At 45.3% G+C, this 22,457-nt stretch overlaps 1 protein-coding gene and 1 pseudogene across 1 annotated transcript in view; both read right to left on the reverse strand.

The window, feature by feature from the left end:
- NOX5 (NADPH oxidase 5) overlaps positions 1-16,314 on the reverse strand; it is a 42,476-nt gene extending 26,162 nt beyond the window's left edge. Inside the window, exons 1-5 of the mRNA XM_070403948.1 lie at positions 16,265-16,314; positions 7,216-7,339; positions 5,352-5,502; positions 1,406-1,616; positions 73-307 (exon numbers count right to left, since the gene is read on the reverse strand). Coding sequence (XP_070260049.1) covers positions 73-307; positions 1,406-1,616; positions 5,352-5,502; positions 7,216-7,339; positions 16,265-16,314 — 771 coding nt within the window. The remainder of the gene's footprint in view (positions 1-72; positions 308-1,405; positions 1,617-5,351; positions 5,503-7,215; positions 7,340-16,264) is intronic.
- Positions 16,315-21,007: 4,693 nt separating this feature from the next.
- Positions 21,008-21,439, reverse strand: LOC139002812 (large ribosomal subunit protein uL23-like; annotated as a pseudogene).
- Positions 21,440-22,457: the final 1,018 nt, after the last annotated feature.

Raw genomic sequence — 22,457 nt, forward strand, 5'->3', positions numbered from 1 at the left:
TGTGGGTTGTCTATGAGGCGCCTACATCGGTGCCCCTGCCCGCTTCCCTGCATTGTACCCTCGGATTCCTACCGCGATGAAGCTGCAGTCGAAGTTGAGGCACTGGCCGCAGCCCTTGGCCACCATGACGCTGATGCCGAGGGCCCGGTGCGCACTAGCTGCCAGGGCGAAGAGCAGCACCTGGAGGCCCGCATAGGCGGCCAGGCAGAGTAGCTGGCTGCGGTGATTGTGCCAGTAGGCAGAGGTCAGTGAGCGAGGACGGGCTGGGTGCCGTTTGGTGGCAGGGGGCTTCAGCCAGTGGGCAGCACTGCAAGAGAGGGGCTCCACTCAGAAGGACGGAGTGGGGCAGGCTGGGGAGGGAGGAATCCACGGGGTTGTGATGGGGACCCCGGGATCGGAACCTAGAGACCCCACCCCCGCTGCAGCCCACCTACTCTCAGGAGCCTGGCTGCAAGCAAGTTTCCTTTTACTGTAAGAAACACAAGCGACTGCTTCAGGTGGAGCTGGGATGGAGCTTCGCTCTGTCTGATGCCACATCTGTGACTATTTTTATTACCTCTCCTTACTTCCCAATTGAAAAAAAGAAAACCCAGCAATTGAAAAGGATGGAAGATTCTGAGATGTGCTGTGGTAAATAACCCACAAAAAAGTTAATACACAAAAAGAATAAACTAAAAACGGGCACTGTTTATTCAGAGCTTGGGACCAACTTGAGTCTACACCCGATGTATATTATTTCTCCACAGCCCTTATTACATTTCTGCTTCTCTACTTTATGTGTTTGTTTATTGGTATACATGACGTTCTCTCCCTCTGGGATGCAGCCCAGCAGGGCACTGCCTTTTTCCAGAACAGTGTCTGGTACATAGTAGCTGTTCAACCAAGTTGAATACCTGACTACCTTTGCTAATCACTTGTGTGGTCCTAGGCATGTTACTTCAGGTAAAATACCTTTAATTTTTTTTTTGTAACTTTAATCTTTTTACAACTTTAATTTCCTTTTACAAATATACCAGTGCTATAAAATGCACTGGTATATTTGTAATAATGCCCAGCACTTAGTAGGTGCTTACTTCTGTGAGTAGATTCTGAAGAGACACAGTAGAAAATGGTAGCATGACTATAGCTGTCCCCTGCGGAAAAAGTGGGCAGAACTGGGCTAAGCGAGGTTGGGTTGGGGCTGACCTGGGGTGGGCGGGGCTGACCTGGGGTGGGCGGGGCGGAGCGGGGCTGACCTGGGTGGGGCGGGGCGGGGCGGGGCGGGGCTGACCTGGGGTGGGCGGGGCTGACCCAAGGCGGGGGAGGCGGGACTGGGAACGCTGGTGAGTGAGTTCAGGTCGCTCTTCGCTCCCGGAGTCTAAACCGGACACATGCAGTGCCCACGCCGGAGAAGGGCGGTTCGTACCTGATGGTCAGGTTCTCCATGACGCCGGGGAAGTGCTGCAGCTCATCTCGGAGCTCCTCAAAGGTGATGTCGCCGCTGCAGTCCTTGTCCGCAGACTCGAAGAGCGCCAGCGTCAGCTGGTCCAGCTTCTCCTCCGACAGCGAGATGGCGCTCTCCAGCAGGCAGGACTGCAGCACGGTGCGCAGCTCGTCGGCATCGATGGAGCCATTGCCTGTCCCAGGAGGGGATGACGCCAAGTGGGGGGCCTGCGCCCGGACCCCACTCTGTACCTGCAGACACCTCTGTCCTGCTCAGTCATTGCATAGAGTAGTGAACTTTTCCTGCTCGCCTACCTCAGTCTTCCTCCAACCAATTTCCTTTCGGGGTACAGACCAGACAGTCAAAGGACACGTGTCACCTCGGCTCCATGGCTTTCTATTGCCAAGCTCAACAGAGACAAACGCCACCCCCAGCATGGAGAAGCTTTGGCCTCGGTGCCTGCCTGGCTGAAGAATCTGTAGCAGCCTCGTTAAGTATCACTCGATGACCAAGACCAACTGTCCAGAGATACACTCACTTGCTTAATCTATAAGAAGCTACATGCCCAGAGTCTCAATTATCCACGGGCAAACTGTGTATGAGGTGGTGGTGAGGCGGGGGGGGGGGGGTTCCTGCTGTGCCCTAACTTGCAGCAGGCTCTGCTCAACCATGTTGTCCTGAGAGGCCACAGCATGTGGACTTATGTGAATATGAGTGGCTAAAAGTGATGTGAAAAGGAAGCCAAAACTACCAACTGAGATGAGTATTTGGAGCATTTTTTTTTCATATGTATTTTCATTCTTCAAAAATAGCAAGACCCTTGATTGCTGATTTCTTGGCCTGCTTTGGATATAGACACACATGTAGCAACAAGCTCTGTCCCTTACTATCTGAGTGATGGTGAGCTGTAAGACCTTTACAGTAGTGAATGCTATTTTGTTCATCTTGAAAATGGGGATAATAAATCCTCTTTTTCAGAATTAATTATCGTCAAGGGTGAGAGATAATTAATTATAAAGCACTTAACACAGTACAAGAAGGTGGTTGCATATAAATGGAAAGTCTTATTCGCTTTGTGATCATTTGGGCCAAAGCCAAAGTCTGTAATCACATTACAGAGCAGAGTCTAACACATCGCTCTCCGGCCACACCTCCTGTCCTCAGCTTTCCTAGTCAAGAGCCACCGCGCAACAGGTTTCAGACTACATCCAGAGCACCAGTCCCTCCCCTACCCCTTCACACCCTCTCCTCCACCCAGCTCTATTCTTTCCTTGGGCATTTGCAAATCCAGAGTCTATCCTCCTTCACAATTATTCTCATGCACATACTCTTCTTCCTCATCCCTCTGTCCTATTCCACTGACCCTAAAAATATCCCATCCCTGGGTAAATCCAACCACCTGTTTTCTTCTTTCCTGTACCAGGGCAGCTAAGTGAACATTGCTGAAGACAATCACCCGGGAGGGCAGGAATTGTTTGGTCCCCAGCCACAACAAGGCCTGCAACTTGCCCACAGTCCTCTCCTGCACCTCTCGTAAGGCCCCGCTCCCGCTGTCTGCAAAGACCACTTCTCGCCTCCGTGCCCATCCAATCATTCCCTCCCTGGCTCTCAGTGAAAACTTGGGCCACTGGAAGAGACTGCCCTCTAGCTCTTTCTGTAAAACTACAAGTCTCCTTACACCTGCCCTGCCCTCGGTCTTCCTCCCCACCTCTGTCTGCAAGAGACCTTGAGTATGATGTAGGTCTGTGTTCTTCCTGTTACAGGACAACCTCTCCCTCCTCAAGTCTTTGGAAAATCCCCAGGTATGAGCACAGCTTGGTGGTCAGAAAGCAGTCAGTAAAGAGGGCGCTGTGGTGACTGGAGTGAGGTCTGAGGAAGATGCCCAGGAAGCAGCGTGGTCAGCTGCCCATGGAGTGGGCAGGCCAGTCAACTTGGGGAGTGGGTTCCAGGAATGAGGTCTGGCTAGATTGAGTCAGGTGGGCATGGGAGCTAGAGAAACCCCACAGGCTAGAGACCCTTGGCCAGCAGCAGATTTGCAGGTAGGTTGAGCTTTACAGGATGGAAATCGAGCCCTGTGACTGCCCTGCTCAGCACTGTTGGATGGTTTCCCATTGCTCATTCTACTGAGACTCCAAAACATGGCCCCCAGGGCCTGCACAGTATGACCTCACCCACCATTCCAGTCTCATTGGATGCTTCTTTCCCATTCCAGGCCTGATGATTCCAGGCCTTCAGAAACCCTTAGGTTACAAAGTCACCAAATATGTAAAAACCAGGATGTTCATTTATAATGCCGCCCACAAGAAGAAGGGGAGAGGACAATTTCAATAATAGCGTTTGAATAAATAATAATAAATAACAGAGTGTATCCTATGCTAGGTGCTGTTAGCTAAGTTAACTAATTTAATCCTCAGATCAACTTCATGAAATGTATTATTATTATTATCATTATTCTCATGTGATAGGTGAAGAAATTGAGGCATAGAGAAGTGAAGTAACTTGCTCAAGGTCAAATTATTGGTGGAGCTGAGATTTGAACCTAAGTAATCTGGCCTCAGAGTCAGAGATCTTAACTATGTACTGGGCTATGCTATATGGAACATAGGACCACATATGAACAGTGGCATATGACACAGCCACTTAAAATGATGCTATAACTACATTGAGTTACCACTTCACACTCACAGGATGGCTATTATAAATGAAAATAAAAAATGCTGGCAAGGCTGTGAAGAAATTAGAATCCTTGTGCTAGTGGGTATGTAAAATGGTGCAACTGCTATGGATAAGAGTATGGTTCCTCAAAAAATTAAAAATAGGATTTCCCTATGATCCAGCAATTCCATCTCTGGGTATATGCCAAAAGAAGTGAAATTGGAATGTCAAAGAGAGATTTGTACACTCATGTTCATTGCAGCATTGTTCACAATATTTGAGAGGTAAAAACAACTCAAGAATCCATTGATGGATGAATGAATAAACAAAGTGGAGGATATACAGACAATAGAATATTGTTTAGTTTTTTAAAAAAATGAAATCTTGTCACCTAGTACATGGATAAACCTTGAAGTCATGATGCTAAATGAAATAAGCCAATCACAAAAGGGCAAATATTATGTGATTCCACTTATATGAGATACCTAGAATAGTCAAATTTTTAAAGACAGGAAGTAGAATGGTGGTTGCCAAGGATGAGGGCAGGCGGAGGGAGAGGATGGGAGTTAGTGTTTAATGGGTCCAGGGTTTCAGTTGGGAAAAATGAAAAGTTCTGGAGATGGATGGTGGCGATGCTTGCCCAACAACATGAATATACTTAATGCTGCTGAATTGTACACTTGAAATGGTTAAAGTGATAAATTTAATGTTATGCATATTTACTACAATGAAAAATGATGTTATAAAACAATATAGTCTCACATGAACCAAATGTTCATATTGTTAAATAGTGATGAAAGGTAGCATGTATAGTATAATCCTATCTAATTAAAAATGTGTGTGTGTGTGTGTGTGTGTGTGTGTGATCAGTTAGAAGACAGTATAGAAAAATGTTCTGGGTAATTTTTGCTTTTTTCTTTAAACTATTTTGTACTATCTCAAATGTTCATAGCAGGCTTGTGTTATTATTGTTACAAGAAAAAAGTAACAAAGATTTTTTTTTCCAATCAGAGAAAAAGACAAAGGACAACTCTGGTCTCAGGTGAGTTGAATCAAGGGCATTTGTCTCCTGGGCCAGTCTCCCCTTCTCGCCAACCACAAAAAGGAGGCAGGGACCAGACAGAATGATAGGGGAGGGGGACCCACAGAGGGAGAACCATCAGCCTCGCCTGGAGAAAACAGCATGTGTTGGGCACAGCACTGAGATGGGCTGATTCCCCGCCCCCCGCCTCCCCCCCATGGAGTCCCCCTGACCCCTACAAAGAGCCCTTACCATCGACGTCGTACACCTGGAAGAGGAATTTGAGTTTGTCCATGGGGTTGCCGTGGATGAGCAGGGTCAGTGCCTCCTGCAGCTCCTGCAAGGTGATGGTGCCACTTCCATCCGAGTCAAACAGGGAGAAGAACCGCTCAGCAAAGAAGGACTGTGGCCATAGAAGGGCAGAGACAGACACAAGTGTGGCAAGTGTGGCTGCAGGGCCTGGGCTTTGAATTCACTCACCGTGTGTGGTGTGTGTGTGTGTGTGTGTGTGTGTGTATACACCTTGGGGTGATGGGATTCAGTCAGGACCCAGTTTATATCTGCCCATGAGGCCACACCAGGGTGTAGTGTCCATGGCCCATCCTGCCTGCTGAGAGCAAGGTTGGGCTCTAGTGGACGAACTGTTCGGAGCCCTGCAGCAAGGATGGACTTGTGTATGGGGCTCAGGCCCCCTTCTATCCTCTGGGACTGGTCATTTGCGTAGGCTCTCTGCCATCACCCCCATCAGCCTTGCAGTCCAGACCTCTGGTGGCCTCTTACTTCACATGGGGAAAGGGTCAAATTAGGGTCCTCCTACAGGCTCCCCGAGGTCCTCTCCATCCCCTTTGGGGTCACCACCAGGGATAAGTGAACCCAGGAAGAACTTATAGAGTAGATGTCACCTGCCTTTTCCTTTGCTTGTTTTGGCTGCCTACGGCCTACACTTAAGGATTGTTCTTAAGTGCCAATTCACCCCATTCACCCATCCATCCATCCATCCAACAATCATGTCCTGCATAGCCCCTGCTTGCCAGGCCTGGTGTTAGACACTGGGAAAGACAGGTATTAAGAAGGCCTGGGGCCAGAACCGGTTTGGCTCAGTGGATAGAGCGTCAGCCTGCGGACTCAAGGGTCCCGGGTTCGATTCTGGTCAAGGGCATGTGCCTTGGTTGTGGGCGTGTCCCCAGTGGGGGGCGTGCAGGAGGCAGCTGATGAATGTTTCTCTCTCATTGATGTTTCTGGCTCTCTGTCCCTCTCCCTTCCTCTCTGTAAAAAATCAATTAAATATATTTAAAAAAAAAAAAAAGAAGAAGACCTGGGCTGGATCAGTGTCCCAGCTACCAGTATGCTGTGCTCTGGATGCTTCCCTCAAGGCAGGGAGAGAAGCCTGCAGGGCTCCTGTGTCTGACCTAAAGAAACCATGAGTTCACAGGAAGCATGAAGTCAGCTATGAACAGTCAAGCCTGCCTTGGCTTTATTGGTACTCTTTCCCCCCTGGACCCATTGAGTAATACCTTATCACTCTCTACCTTCCTGAATGGCCTTTATCTTAAAACATTTTACAGCCTTCTGTTATCATGGTAATGTATTGTTAGACAGAAGGTCTTTTTTTCTTCCCCATAATTACAGTGGAAGGAGGCAGAGCATTTAGAGTTCTTTGCAATATCCCAGGTACCAGCAAGTGAGGAACCCTCTGATCCAAAAAGGGGCATTCAAATGCTCATTGGCTCCCCCTTATCAAGGACGTAGGCCATCATCTGAATGCCAGCCCAGAGGACAATTGGGGAGAAGTTGGCATTTGCAGGCTCAGTCCTGCTGTTTTCTCTGCTAGTGTCACCACTGTTTGTCAGGTATGCAGGTTGTTATGGGGTTGGGCAGAGGACCCCCAAAATCGAAGGAAGACTGGGAGTGATGTGGCAGCGGGAGAAGCTCATTTCCTAGAAGGAGGCTTACATCATAACATCAACTCTCCCCCTCACCCAAGCCTGCTCAGAAGTGAAGCCTCAAGCCCAGAGAACCCAGAGAGGACCTTTCCCTCCTTGTGAGGCACTGTGTCCTGGGAACCAGATTGTCTTCCTCTGTAAACACAGTCCCCACTTCTGGAGCGGACACTTGCCTCTTTCACATTCAGGGCTGTTTTGAATTCTTGCAGGTTGATCTCCCGGTCTTCTCCAGCAATGGTCTCAAACTGGTGTGTCACCCACTGAAGCCACCTAGCATCCTCCTTGGCACTCATGATACTGAGAGACAAAGGAGACAGGTTTATGAGTTTGGGATGGTCTCGGGCTTACAGTGGTCCCAGGACCTCTGCCTTCCTCTAAGTAGGGCCATGGGCCTCCCAAGGGGTTGAATCAACTTGGGCCATGGAAGGGGATCCTCCACACAGGTGTTTCTTTATGTCTTTAAGACCCTGTCTCTTCCTTCCATCTAGCATCATTTGGCCCAGGCTTGTGTCTTTTCAGGCTCTGGAATGATAGGGCCCCAGTGAAATGAACCCTAAACTATAGGTGTAAGGTTGGAGAATGGCATGCTCCCAGAGTGCTGTTAAGAGGATGACAATGACTTTCAGCTCTATATTGTCTTCCAAATACTTCCCACCCACTACTTATTTTGGTCTCTGTGACTGAAGCATAGTAACCTCCATCTTGGGTAAAAACTGCTGTTTAAAATTTTAACCCTGCTATTCTGGCTTCTGTAAATATTTGCTTGCTTAGGAGAGAATCGAAGATGGCAGCATAGGTAAACACCGGAGACTGCTGCCGCAAACAACCACTTCAAAAATACAACTAAAAGACGGAACAGACATCAACCAGAACCACAGGAAGGCTGGCTGAGGAGAGACTCTTCAACTAGAAGGAAAAACAACAGCATTATGAGGCTCAGAGGAGGTGCAGTGTGGAAAATTTAAAGGTACGGTGGTGCGCGCACAAAGCGGGCTGGTGGCTGAGGGTGCGGTTGTCGTTTTCAATCAGGAGGGAGTCTCAGACTCTGGGCTACAGATCCGGGCGAGTCTCTAGGGACCCAGACTCAAACGGGAGAAGCGGGACTGTCTGGCTACGGTCCCTCCGAGGTTTGCAGCGGTTGCTGGGACAGAGAGGCGGAGCCCCTGGGGACGGACTGAGAGCAGCCATAGCTGCTCCCTCCACCCGCCCTGTTGATCCCGCCCCGCCCAAGCCCTGCGCAGAGCCATTTGCCGGATCGCCTCAGGCAAAGGCTAGATTAGCACCTCCCCAGAGGATAGAAGTTTTCCACACAACTGATTCTCACAGCCAGTCGGCCTGGTGGTCAAATCCCTCTAGTATTAACTACAACAATTAAGGCTTAACTAAAACAAGACTGTGCACAAAGACCACAAGGGGGTGCACCAAGAAAGCATAAAAGATGCGGAGACAAAAAAACATGACAGAAATGGAGGATATGGAGCTAAAAATCGCAATTTTGAGGCCTTGCAATAAACTTGAGCAGAGCCTCACGAAAACTAATGAGACCCTCGATGCTATGATAAAGAAACTAGAAAGTAAGCATACATGGACTGAAATAAAGAATACTATACCCAATAGCAGACCAGAGGAGCACAAGAATCAAACCAAAGATTTGAAATGCGAAGAAGCAAAAAACACCCAAATGGAAAAGCAAAATGAAAAAAGAATCCGAAAGTGTGAAGATAGTGTAAGGAGCCTCTGGGACAGCTACAAGCGTACCAACATCAGAATAATAGGAGTGCCAGAAGATGAGAGACAGCAAGATATTGAAAACCTATTTGAAGAAATAATGGCAGAAAACTTCCCCCACCTGGTGAAAGAAATGGACTTACAGGTCCAAGAAGCGCAGAGAACCCCAAACAAAAGGAATCCAAAGAGGACCACACCAAGACACATCATAATTAAAATGCCAAGAGCAAAAGACAAAGAGAGAATCTTAAAAGCAGCAAGAGAAAGAGACTCAATTACCTACAAGGGAATACCCATACGACTATCAGCTGATTTCTCAACAGAAACTTTGCAGGCCAGAAGGGAATGGCAAGAAATATTCAAAGTGCTGAATACCAAGAACCTACAACCAAGAGTACTTTATCCAGCAAAGCTATCATTCAGAATTGCAGGTCAGATAAAGAGCTTCACAGATGAGGAAAAGCTAAAGGAGTTCATCACCACTAAACCAGTATTATACGAAATGCTGAAAGGTATCCTTTAAGACGAGGAAGAAGAAAAAGGTAAAGATACAAATTGTGAACAACAAACATGCATCTATCAACAAGTGAATCTAAGAATCAAGTGAATAAATAATCTGATGTACAGAATGAACTGGTGATTATAATGAATCAGGGACATAGAAAGGGAATGGACAGACTATTCTTGCGGGGGAAAGGGGAATGGGAGATTCGGGAAGAGACTGGACAAAAATCGTGCACCTATGGATGAGGACAGTGGGTGAGGAGTGAGGGCAGAGGGTGGGGCGGGAACTGGGAGGAGGGGAGTTATGGGGGGGGGGGAGAGGAACAAATGTAATCTGAACAATACAGATTTAATTAAAAAAAATGTTTGCTTGCTTAAATAATAGGGAAAAATAAGACTACTCCCATTCCAGAGAGGCCATAAACTATGCCCCAGACAGAGTTGTCAGTGCTGGCACCAGGCCAGGCCTTGAGATGTGGTCTCACGGCCCTTTCCCAGCACACAGGACCTCTTTCTCAGAAGGTCCAGAAGTCTCATTCCAAATTTGGAAAACAAAGAACGGAAAAACATATAAATAGGAAAGACTTCCACCATATTGGGCCCCAGAATTTGAGAAGCAGTATTTCCTCTGGGCCTGCTAGCACTAGCGAAATGAAAAAGATTCCAAATAAATTTGGCTTACTGATTAAGGCATCTTCTGATTTAAATGTAACATGACAATCTGTTGGACTATGCCATTTTATAAGGAGGAAATAAGCTCAGAGCAGTTGAGTAATTCAGCAAAAGTTATTCACAGAGTTCAAATCCAAGGCCAGTGTTTTTTCCATCATGCCCCAGAGCCTCTACCCTCTGCTTGAGCACTTCTAATACAAGCCACACCAAGACTCAGACCTCGGGTTTTGACCCTCTAAGTCCAAGACTTATTCTACAATAACCCAAGGGTATCACCTGTTTAAAACCCTCAGAGGTGAGCTAGCTATCCAGTGATCTGAACAGAGGTAAAAAAGAAGGATCTCTTACCCTTTGAGATAGCATGAAAGAACCTGGGGAGTATTATACTAAGTGAAATAAGCCAGTCAGAGCAAGATAAGTATCACATGGTCTCACTCATGTGGAATATAATGAACAAAATAAGCTGATGAATAAAATAGATCCAGAGACATTGAAACATGGAACAGACTGATGAATCTCAGAGGGGATCCAGGGGAGGAGGATGGGTGGGGAGAGATTAACTGGGGAACTTAGTTAACAGAATGATAGTGACTTTTCCAGCAAGGCTATCATTCAAAATAGATGATGAAATAAAGAACTCCCCAGACAAAAAATGGCTAAAGGTGTTTATCACCATCAAACCAACACTGCAAGAAATGCTAAAGGAACTGCTGTAATGAGAAGAAATATATATATAGAGAGAAACATAGGCATAAAGAATTAAAATGGGCCCAGCTGGTGTGGCTCAGAGGTTGAGCATTGACCTATGAACCAGAAGGTCACAGTTTAATCCTGATCAGGGCACATGCCTGGGTTGCAGGCTTGATCCCCAGTAGGGGGGCATACAGGAGGCACCAATAGATGATTCTCTCTCATCATTGATGTTTCTCTCCCTCTCCCTTCTTCTCTGAAATAAAAAAAAATATTTTTTTAAAAAAAGAATTAAAATGACAATAAATAAGCACCTATCTATAATAATAAAAGTGTAATATGCTAATTAGACCAGATGTCCTTCCAGACATCCTTCCAGATGACCTTCTGGACAAAGCCAGGATTACGAGGGAAGCTGGGGTCCCGGGTGCCAGAGGGAAGCTGGTGCTGGCAGCCAGGGGAAGAAAGGCCTACTCTTGCATGAATTTCGTGCATCAGGCCTCTAGTTAATAATAACCTTAAATGTAAATGGATTAAATACTCCAATAAAAAAATAGGGTAGCTAAGTGGATACAAAACCATGAGTCAATTATATGCTGTTTATAAGACCCCCCTCAGAACAAAAGACTCACACAGGATGAGAGTGAAGGGATGGAAAAATTTTTCCATGCAAATGGAAATGAAAAAAAGCTGGGGTAGCAATACTCATAGTTGACAAAATAGACTTCAAAATGAAGGCTATCACAAGAAACAACAAAGGTCACTACATAATATTAAGGGGATCAATCCAATAAAGGTAAACCCTGGTAAACATATATGCACAATACAGGAGCACCTAAATATATATAAAAACTTCTAGATGACTTTAAGGGAGAGATTGACAGCAATACAGTCATAGTAGGGGACTTTAACACCCCAGTGACTTCACTGGATAGATCTTCCAGACAAAAACTTAACAAGGAAACAGAGACTCTAAATGACTCACTGGATCAGATGGATTTAATTGACATTTATAGAACATTTCACCCCAAAGCAGCAGAATATACATTCTTCTCAAGTGCACATGGGTCATTCCCAAAGATAGACCACATGTTGGGACACAAAGTCAGTCTCTACAAGTTCAAGAAGATTGAAATCATATCAAGCATCTTCTCAGATCACAATGGAATAATTTAGAAATCAACTACAGGTAAAAACACTGAAAAACATTCAAACACATGGAGGCTAAACAGCATGTTACTAAATAATGAATGGGTTACCAATGAGGATAAGAAATAAATAAAAAACTTCCTGGAAACAAATGAAAATGAACACACAACCCAAAATCTATTAGACACAGTAAACGCAGTCCTGAGAGGGAAGATCATAGAACTAAGGCCTATCTCAAAAAATAAGAAAAATTAATAATAAACGATTTAACCCTACAACTTAAAGAATTAGAAAGAGAACAATAAGAAAAGCCCAGAGTAAGTATAAGGAAGGAAATAATAAATTAATGACAGAAATTAATGACAAAGAGGCTAAAAAAAAAAATATATCAAAAAAATCAATGAAATCAAGAGCTGGTTCTTTGAAAAGATAAACAAGATTGATAAACCTTTAGCCAGATTCATCAAGAAACAAAGAAGAGATTCAAATAAAATCAGAAATGAAAGCGGTAAAGTAACACCTGACACCACAGAAATACAAAGGATTGTAAGAAAATACTATGAACAACTATATGCCAGTAAGCTGGACAATGTGGATGAAATGGACAAATTCCTAAAAAAATACTATCTCCAAAAACTGAATCAGGAAGAATCAGAAAACCTGAATAGGCCAATAACAACTAATGAAATACAAGCAGTAATTTAAAAAAAAAAACTCCCAGCAAACAAAAGCCCTGGTCTGGATGGCTTCACAGGGGAGTTTTACCAAACCTTCAAAGAACAATTAACACCTATCTTCCTCAAACTATTCCAAAAAATCCAAGAGGAAGGAATACTTTGAAGCTCTTTTTATGAGGCCAGCATTATTCCAATTCCAAAACCAGATAAAGACGCTTCAAAGAAAGAGAACTACAGGCCAATATCCCTAATGAACATAGATGCTAAAATCCTCAACAAAATATTAGCAAATCGGATCCAGTAATATATTAAAAAGATCATGCACCATGATCAAGTGGGATTTATTCCAGGGGTGGAAGGCTGATACAATATGTGAAAATCAATAAACATGATGCATCACATAAACAAATTGAAAGGCAAAAATCACATAATCATATCAATAGACACACAAAAAGCATTCTATAAAATCTAACACCCATTTTTTATTTAAAAAAAAAACACCAAACTCCTAGCAAAGTGAAAATAGAGGGATCATATCTCAACAGAATAAAGTCCATATATGACAAACCTACAGCCAACATCATATTGAGTGGGCAAAAACTAAAACCATTTCCCCTAAGAGCAAGAACAAGACAGGGATGTCCACTTTCACCACTCTTAATCAACATAGTACTGGAAGTCCTAACCACAGAGATCAGACAAGAAAAAAATAAAAGGCATCCAAATTGGAAAGGAGGAAGTAAAACTCTCATTATTTGCAGATGATATGATATAGTACATAGAACACCCTAAAGATTCCACCAAAAAAACTACTAGATTTAATAAAGGAATTCAGCAATGTAGCAGGATACAAACTCAACACCCAGAAATCAAAGGCATTTTTATACACCAATAATGAATTGGTGGGCGCTGCAGCGATCCAGGGGGGTGGTGATGGCCACAGGTGCATTTGGGGGCGATGAGTAACTGCTATTAAAATTTTAAAAAAATTATTTCCCAGGGGCTGAGTAATATTTTTTCTGGAAAGGGGTGGTAGGCCAAATAAGTTTGGGAACCACTGAACTAAACAAATAATTGCATTTACAAAAAAATTAAGATACTTAGGAATAAACTCAACCAAAGAGGTAAAAGACTTGTACTTGGAAAACTACAAGTTGGTTCTTTGAAAAGACTAAATAGAAAATCATGATTAAAGAAAGAAAGTGAAACAAACAAAACAAAAACATTATCATTAACAAAGACAATAGAACTCAAGAAAAAGTAGGGCTACAGAAATATAAGAGCATCAAGTGCAAATGTTGGTGAGTTTAGAGAAATGAACTAATCTCAAGAAGTAACAACCTGAACTTACCAATAATCATTTAAGAAATTAGAAAGGCAGTTAAATGTCAACCACTTAAAATAATGTTAGACCTACCTTGTTTTAATAACTGAGTTCAATCTAATCTTCAAAGAATAAGTCCAATATCAAACTATCTCAGACTATCCTATCTAATAAAGAGGGAATATGCTAATTGACCCTCATGCCATTGCAAAAGATGGGGGCGCCCACAGCCAATAAGGAGGGAATATGCTAATTGACTGCCACACCTTCAAAGATGGCAGCGCCCACAGCCACAAGGTGGCAATGCCCAGTCCCCTCAGCCCTGCCGCGGTGGCAGGCGCGTGGCAAGGCCAGGCCTGCCCCTAGATGGGCCTGGCCTTGCTGTGCACCTGCCTCCAGATTCCCCCAGTCCCCTCAGTCCCCCAGCTTCCCAGGGCCAGCCCGAGGTGCAGGCAAGCCTCGGATGGTGGCTGCCCAGCTGCTCAGAGCTGGCCCAAGGCACAGGCAAGCCTTGGCTGTCGGCTGCCCAGCCACCTAGGGCCGCCCGAGGCTTGTGCTGCTGGCAGTGGCAGCAGCAGAGTTCTGATGGGGGCATCGCCTTCCCCTGATTGCCGGGTTGCCTCCTGCCCCTGAGGGCTCTCGAACTGTGAGAGGGGGCAGACTGGACTGAGGACCCCCACTCCAGTGCATGAATTTTCATGCACTGGGCCTCTAGTCCTATATAATAAAAGGCAAATAGACCAAATGGCAGAAAAATTGAACAACCAATCAAAGCATAATTGCTAATGATATGCTAAGGCTGCTCAACAGCTTGCTATGATGTGCACTGACCACCAGGGACAGGCAGTCAACTGATCGACTAGTCGCTATGAAGTGCACTGACCACCAGGGAGCAGATGCTCTGACTGGTAGGAGCATCTGGGGTCTGGCTGATCGGGACTGAGCGAGATGGGCCGGACATGCCCTGGAGCCCTCCTGTGGTCCCTCCCTGGCCCAATTCCACAGGCCACTCCCCTTGGGAGGGTGCCAGACACAGGGCTCATGGGACTGATTGGGTGCAAGCCCGCGGCAGGCACAGTGGGGCTGGGATGAGCAGGAACAGCAGGTAGGAGCTGCAGGTGGCATTGGAATGAGGGTTTTGGCCCAATCCCTGCAGGCCACCCAGAGGGACCCCACCCGTGCACAAATTTGTGCACTGGGCCTCTAGTAGAAAATAATAGTAAGATTTACAACTTATTTTGCAAAGCTAGTGTACAAAAAAAAATTCTAGACAAATTTAACTTATAGAGATGCAAGACTCAAACTAAAATATAACCAACCTAAATCCTGAAGTCTAATTTAAAATTAATAATCCACCGTCATCAGGAAAGGCTTACTCCAGTAAAATAAGGATACTGAGCGACTATTAGGAAATCTCTCCACAGCCTCTGCAGCAGAGCAGTGGTCTGCTAGAGAATAGTGGTCCCACCACCCTGCCCTGCCCCCCCCCCCCAAAAAAAAAGGTAAGAAAAGAAAAGAAAACAATAACAGAGAATAGTGGTTCCCAAACTGTCTGATGTGTGCTTGTCAGAAACAGGGAAAGTTTGCTAAAATGCAACTTTGGGGTGGGACCCAAGAATCTGCACATTTAACCAACACCCTGGATGTTTGTGACCCATAGTACTGGGTCACATCTGCAGAAACGAACCGCTGCCCTGAGGGTTCATCAGTTCCTACTCTTTCTTGACCTCGAAACACCTCACAGGAAGACATTCCAGAAAGCAGAGAGAACTCTGGAAAATTCACTGCATAAAAGTGCTAATTAACCCAGGAGGGTGGAGGTGGGGTATCTGGGGTTCACCTCCCTCTTCTCAGAAATATTAGTGTCAGCTTTCAGAATGAGAACGGTAACTCTGGGAAGGGATGGAGAAGAGACTGAAACAGCTGGTGACAGGCAGTGGATGAGGGCATGGGGGGCGGGGGAGGGCAGCACCGACGGAGACGAAGTCCTGACAAGAGCTGGGGCTCTTCAGAGTCCAGACCTCCAGGGAATAACATGTTCACAGAGGCCAGAACTGTCCTCGGGAGACCAGGATTACAGGTCCAGGCTGGCTTCACACCAACTGAGTTGCTCACCCACTGCACTCTCGATTCCCTCTGTAAAATGTGACAAGCATCCCTCCAACTAAGGACTGCCCTGAGGGCCAAATAAGATGCTATGCAGGAAAGTTCAACTGGCAAGCACTATGTAAAGGCTAGCTCTTGTTATTAGTCTGCCTTGGCCAATGCCTTATTTTACAGATGAAAAAACAGGCCCAGAAAAGACTGGTGACTTACCCAAGATCACACAGTTTGGTAGTAACCTGGCAAGAGCAGAGCTTGGGTTTCCTGACTTCTGTCCCAGGCAGACACAGTCACTCCTTGTAGATGCCCCAAAAGGCCAAGAACCCTTGCTTTCCCTTGTCCCTGACATGGAAAGCTTGACAAAGAGCCACTCACCCTCTGCAGCCTTCAGGTTCTGTCTGGGCTGGGTCTCCTGGCATGATCATCCTTTCTCCTGTCTTCTAGAGAACACAGGTCCCAGAGAAGCTGCTGTCCATACAGCAGCCTGGGTGTTGGATCCCACGACTTACCTCTCCCCCAACTCCTCCTTTTCCTGACTTCCTAAATAGTTGGCCACACCCATAGCTCCTCTGTCATTCATGTGATGGCTAGTGGCTGGCTTGGTCCAGAGAAATTCCAACAGGGAAGGCTGGTGCAGAGGTGGGGCAAGACGTTCACTGGGAAGAATTTTGGCTATCTTTCTCCTGGCCCAGTATCTTCCACTTTCCCTCCCTCAAGGAGAGTGCACAGATGTGAGAACTAGAAACGTACCATGGAAAAAATCACCCACAACTCAAGGCAGGCCCTACTCGGTGCCAGGAGGAAATGAAGAGCATCTTGTTTTTCTCCCACAAGGGCTTGCACTGTGATGACAGCATGTTAGGAGTTTGGCCTCATGATCTGAGCTTAAGTTAGCCTTGTCTTAGAATCAGGATTGGAAAGCCCTTCAAGGTCATAGACTTCAACCAATCCTTTTTTCACTTCCATCTCTCTTCCACCCTTCCCCAAGCACACCTGTGGTCACTGGTCCTGACATGCATGCCTCCAGTCATAGAGTGCTCACTGGCTTGAGAAGCAACAATGTGTTTGTGTGGGGTTGGAGGGGGGAGGAGAGGGGTGGGGGAAAGGCTACTTTGACTGTTCAAATATTCTTCCTCATACTAGAGTAAAGACAGAAATAGAAACAATTCTATTAAACACTTTCAGAAATGAAGTGTAGTAAATGGAAAATTCTTTTGAAAAACAATTGAGCCAAGAGGTAAATATGAATTACGCTTTCAAGTTATGGCCAATTAAGGGAGAAAAAGAAGAATGAGAAAAGGTGAAAGAGTTGCCAGTATATCGTCATTGTAATATTATGTGCTTCTCTCTGGCTACCCCACTGGACTATGAGCAAGGTCGGTGCCTTGTTAATGTAGAATCCCAGGAAACTAGCACTGTGCTCAGCACATAGTGGGCATTCCAAGTGCATTTGTGGAATGAATAAACCAGCCACCATTCAACTAATACTTACAAAATACTTACCATGTGCAGGTCCTGTCTGAGTACACAAAGATGAGCAAAATAATCCAACACAACAAAGGCGGATACAGAAGTGTGCCAAAAAGAGAGCAACAGCACTTTCCAGTGGAAGTGACTGATCTGAAATGGGTTTTAGAGTGTGAATAGGAATTTGCCAGGTGGAAAGGGAGAGAAAATTCTGAGCAGCTGGAAGACCAAATACAAAGGAGTGAAGTTGCGAGTGCATTCTGTGTTTGGGGAACTCGAAGCAGTTCAGGTATAACTAAATCCCATGGGAAGGGACAAGCTTGCAAGCAGAACTGGAGCGGGAAGCAGCAGCAGTCAGATCATGAAGGGTCTGGAATGAGGCAAGTTAAAGAACTAGGATTCTCTCTGGGAGCTGGTGAAGCAGGTAAAAATGTTAAGCAATGGCCTTGGCATGTGTTGCTCAGTTGGTTGGGCATCATCCTGTGCACTGAAAGGTTGCAGATTCAATTCCCTCTTGGGGCACATGCCCAGATTGTGGACTCCATCCCCAGTAGGGGGCATGCAGGAGGCAGGTAGGGGGCATGCAGGAGGTAGCTGATTGATGTTTTTCTCTCTCTCTGCTTTCCTCTTTCAAAAAAATCAGTTAAAAGGTTTTGTTTTTTGGTGGTGGTGGTGGTGGTGGTGGTGGTGGTGGTGGTGTGTGTGTGTGTGTGTGTGTGTGTTTTAGCCCTAGCTGGTTTGGCTCAGTGGATAGAGTCTCAGCCTGAGGACTGAAGAGTCCTGGGTTTGATTCTGGACCAGGGCACATGCCTGGGTTGCAGGCTCGATTCTCAGTGTGGGACATGTAGGAGGCAGCCGATCAATGATTCTCTCATAGCATTGATGTTTCTATCTCTCTCTACCTTTTCCTTCCTCTCTGAAATCAATGAAACTATATTTTTTTATAAATCTTTTTTTCTAATGTTAAGCAATGGAGCAACATGATCAGATGCTTGCCAAACTTTAGACAGATAAAAAACTACTTCATATCCTAGTATCTGGACAAAATGCAAGTTTTTAAAAGGAAGATGTCAAATATTGTGAAAAATTATTTTATTTATTTATTTTTTAATTTATTTCAGAGAGAAAGGAGAGGGGGGCGAGATAGAAACATCAATGATGAGAATCATTGATTTGCTGCCTCTGCACACCCCACACTGGGGATCAAGCCCAAAACCTGGGGATGTGCCCTGACAGGGAATCAAATTGTATCCTCCTGGGTCATAGGTTGGCACTCAATCACTGGGCCATGGTGGCCGAGCTGAAATTTTATTTTTAAATAAAACAAACACACTGGAAGGACAGAGGTTTCTCCCCAATAACATTTTTGTATGGTTACAAAAATTATAAACATTAATTATAAAAAATTAGAAAAATACCTAAAAGCACCAAAGGAGATTTTTAAAATTCCACCCACCCAGATAAAATCACCGCTAAAATTGAATGTTTCTCTGTAGTTACATGCAGAAGGTAACACAGTATAGAATTCAGAGTGGGGCTGTGTCTGGTGAACTCATTCACAAGAGCTGTTTTGCTTGTAGCAAGGGGGCCAGTGAAGAGAACGGTGTAAGTGGAGAGTTCGGAGTGGCACCTGAGAGGAGGGAGAGGAAAGCCAGCGTGCCCTTGACCTCTGGTCTGAGGTCTCTGAAGAGAGAAGGAGTTGTCAATCAATTTTGACCAAGAACTCAAGGCAAAAAAAAGCTTTTTTGGGGGGTCTTAGGAATTGCAATTGGGTGACACAGATTTGTTCCAAGGAGGAAAGAGAGACAGAATGTACAAACACAGAAAAAGGGGGACTCCCAAAGGGAGAGTTATACAAGTTGTTTTGAAAGAGCTGTGATTAGTGCTGGCAAGCTCACTTACTCTGTACTATATATGACTAATGGCTTATGACTATTGCTAGGTGAAAATTTTATTTCTCAGTAGAGAGTTCAGTGACGCGGAGCCAGTTCCAGGAATTGTATCAGGATGTAGCCATTTACAATTTATCTCAGATTCCTATGGAGGGTGTGAGCTCAGCTTCCTAGAGGCCTCTCGATTCCATTCTAGATTGTTCTCTTGACAATATTACCCCCATTTTTCTGTTTCTCTCACAGGTTGCTCTCCCTCTTTTGCAGGGAATTCAGATGGCTGGTACTGTTTGGACTCTGTGGTCTTGCATATGTGGAGGCCCAGGAGATCAACCCTGTCCTAGGAAGTACTTTCCAAAAAGACACCAGCTACAGACAGTGGGAAGAGAGATCTCGTACTTTCAATGTAGCCAGATTGTGTCCCAAAGATCTTGAACCAATTTTCACCTCCCCCCCTTGTTTGAAGATAATGCATGTTTCACCAAACACTTAAGAATACTTATCTCTTATTTGTCAACTAGAAACACACACACAAAAGGGATATCTTGCAGATTTTATTTGCCTTTCTTGATTAGAAGCATCATCATCAAAGGAAAAATCATGAAAGCATCTTTTCCTCATTTCTTGGGTGAAGTGGACCGTATTTTCTACACTGATGATACAGAGCGTCTTTTAGATAGCCATGCTCCCAATAGGTTGATAATTTTTAAAATAAAGTACTTTTTTCTACATTTTTTTTTTTTTTTTTTTTGGTCAAAGGCATTACATATTTTGCTCTAGTCCTATCTCAGATTATTCTTTTATTCCTGGGCCTCATTTTAAGTCCCAAGTCTGTAGCTCATGGGTTTTCCCTGTTTGCTGTAGGTGTAGATACTACTATGGCCAGAATGAGCCAGGAAGTCAGCTGAGGTGTGGACAAAGGCAGGGGAGACGATGGGTCACCTGCTTGCGCTCCTGCATGTGGCTGCCCATCACCTGTGCCCTGGAGCCCCCTCATCCCCTGACCCACTCAAAGATCGTGACCAGCAATTATCTCCTTGCTTTCTGCATCATTTCCCTCTTCTCTGCTCAATCATTCTTCCTCCAGTTATTGACTATTTTACTATTTCTTCTTCTTTTTTTTTAAATATTTTATTGATTTTTTTACAGAGAGGAGGGGAGAGGGACAGAGAGCCAGAAACATCGATGAGAGAGAAACATCGATCAGCTGCCTCCTGCACACCTACCACTGGGGATGTGCGCGCAACCAAGGTACATGCCCTTGACCGGAATCGAACCCGGGACCCCTCAGTCCGCAGGCCGACGCTCTATCCACTGAGCCAAACCGGTCAGGGCTACTATTTCTTCTTAATAGTAAAATTCCCTGAAGGAGTTACCTATACTCACTCTCTACTTCTTCATTTCTTTTTTTTTTGTGTTGGGGGAACCTACTCCAATCAGACTCTATGCCCTTAAGAAACCCTTCTCAATAAGATTACCAATAACCTCCTCATGGCTAACTCCAGTGATCATTCTCAGTCCTCAGCGGCATTGGACAAAGGAGAGAACTCTTTCCTTCTCAATCCTCTGTATTTGATTTCCAGAATCCTGCCCTGTCTTGGTTTCCTTTCTAACTCACTGACTCCTTCTCAGTGTCCTGCCTCATTGATGCAGCCTGCTGTCCTTTTATCTGACCTTTGAAAGTTGGGCTCAGTCTTCAGACCTCTATTTTTTTTTTTTAGCCTAAAATTTTTACATTTAGAATTAGCCAGCTGAACTCAATTTAGATGATCCCAATTTTGTTAGCAACATCCAAAGCATCATAGTCAGGAACCAGTCAAAATATGCCTTCTTCTTGCCATTAGGCCTGATCAGGGTGTTGACCTTGGCCACGTCAATGTCATAGAGCTTCTTCACGGCCTGTTTGATCTGGTGCTTGTTGGCCTTGACATCCACAATGCACACCAGTGGTTTGTTGTCCTCTATCTTCTTCACAGCTGACTCAGTCGGTGGTCAGGGGAACTCAATGAAGGCCCAGTGGTCAAGCTTGTTTCTCCTGGGGGCACTCTTTCGAGGATATTTGGAAGGTGGGTGATGTGCTGATCTTCGTTTTTGTGTGGCTGTGGATGCCTTTCAACACTGCTTTCTTTGCCTTCAAAGCCTTTGCTTTGGCTTTGGGAGGGGGAGGAACTTCTTTCTTCACTTTCAGTGCCATCTTTGTGAAAAAAGGCCTCATTCTCCTCCTCCTCCCACATCTAGATTAACTCCCTCAATTAGCTAATTTAGCTTCATGGTTTTCAAGAGCATCAACAAGAACATGACTCCTACCCCAAGCTACTGATCCTCATTACCCTGCTCTCCTCTCTTCTTTCCAGACATATATCATCTTCTCACATGCTATATCACATGCTTCTTTATTATGTTCATTGCTTTATATCTGGCCCCCCCCCCCCCCCCCCCCCCCGCCCCACACATACACTAGAATGTCAGCACCATGAAGGTAGGAACTTGTGTCTGTTTGTTTGCAAATGAATCTCAAGAGACTAGAAGAGTGCCCGGACTATAATAGTCACACAATCAATATGGCTGAAGTGGGCTGGCTACATCAGCATCCCATAAGCCAGTGGTTCTCAACCTTCCTAATGCCGCGACCCTTTAATACAGTTCCTCATGTTGTGGTGACCCCCAACCATAAAATGATTTTCGTTGCTACTTCATAACTGTAATTTTGCTACTGTTATGAATTGTAATGTAAATATCTGATATGTAGGATGTATTTTCATTGTTCACAACCCACAGATTGAGAACCGCTGCAGAGGAAACTCTGTACTCCAGTCACCAATTCACAAGGTCTGACTTCTGTTCTAAGGGGTATCAGCAGGAAGAGAGGACCAACCAGCTCCAGGCATTAGTCAGGAAGGGTGGCCTCTACGCCCAGCCTAACTCACTGCGTGGCCTGGGAAAGTCACCTCCTCTCCAGGACCCAGTCCCTTGCCTGCTCAGTGGAGACTCTGTGTCAGAGCAAACAGGGACAGATATTTTTAAAGCCAATGATCTGGCCTTCTCCACACTATGCAACTCATGTCTAGGAGAGAGGCTCACGAGGAGCTGTTTACAGGCCACTTGCTGAGGATAACTTTCCCCCTGGAGGCCTGTCCAACAGTTTGGTATCCCTGGGGTCAAGAAAAATAAGCAGGCTGGGGTGGCTCAGCAGTGAGAGTGTCGACCCTCGC

The sequence above is a fragment of the Myotis yumanensis genome, unplaced genomic scaffold (genome assembly GCF_028538775.1).
Source record: "Myotis yumanensis isolate MYYU_CA2020_CCGP unplaced genomic scaffold, mMyoYum1.0.hap1 SCAF_1, whole genome shotgun sequence".
Taxonomy (NCBI): Eukaryota; Metazoa; Chordata; class Mammalia; order Chiroptera; family Vespertilionidae; genus Myotis; species Myotis yumanensis.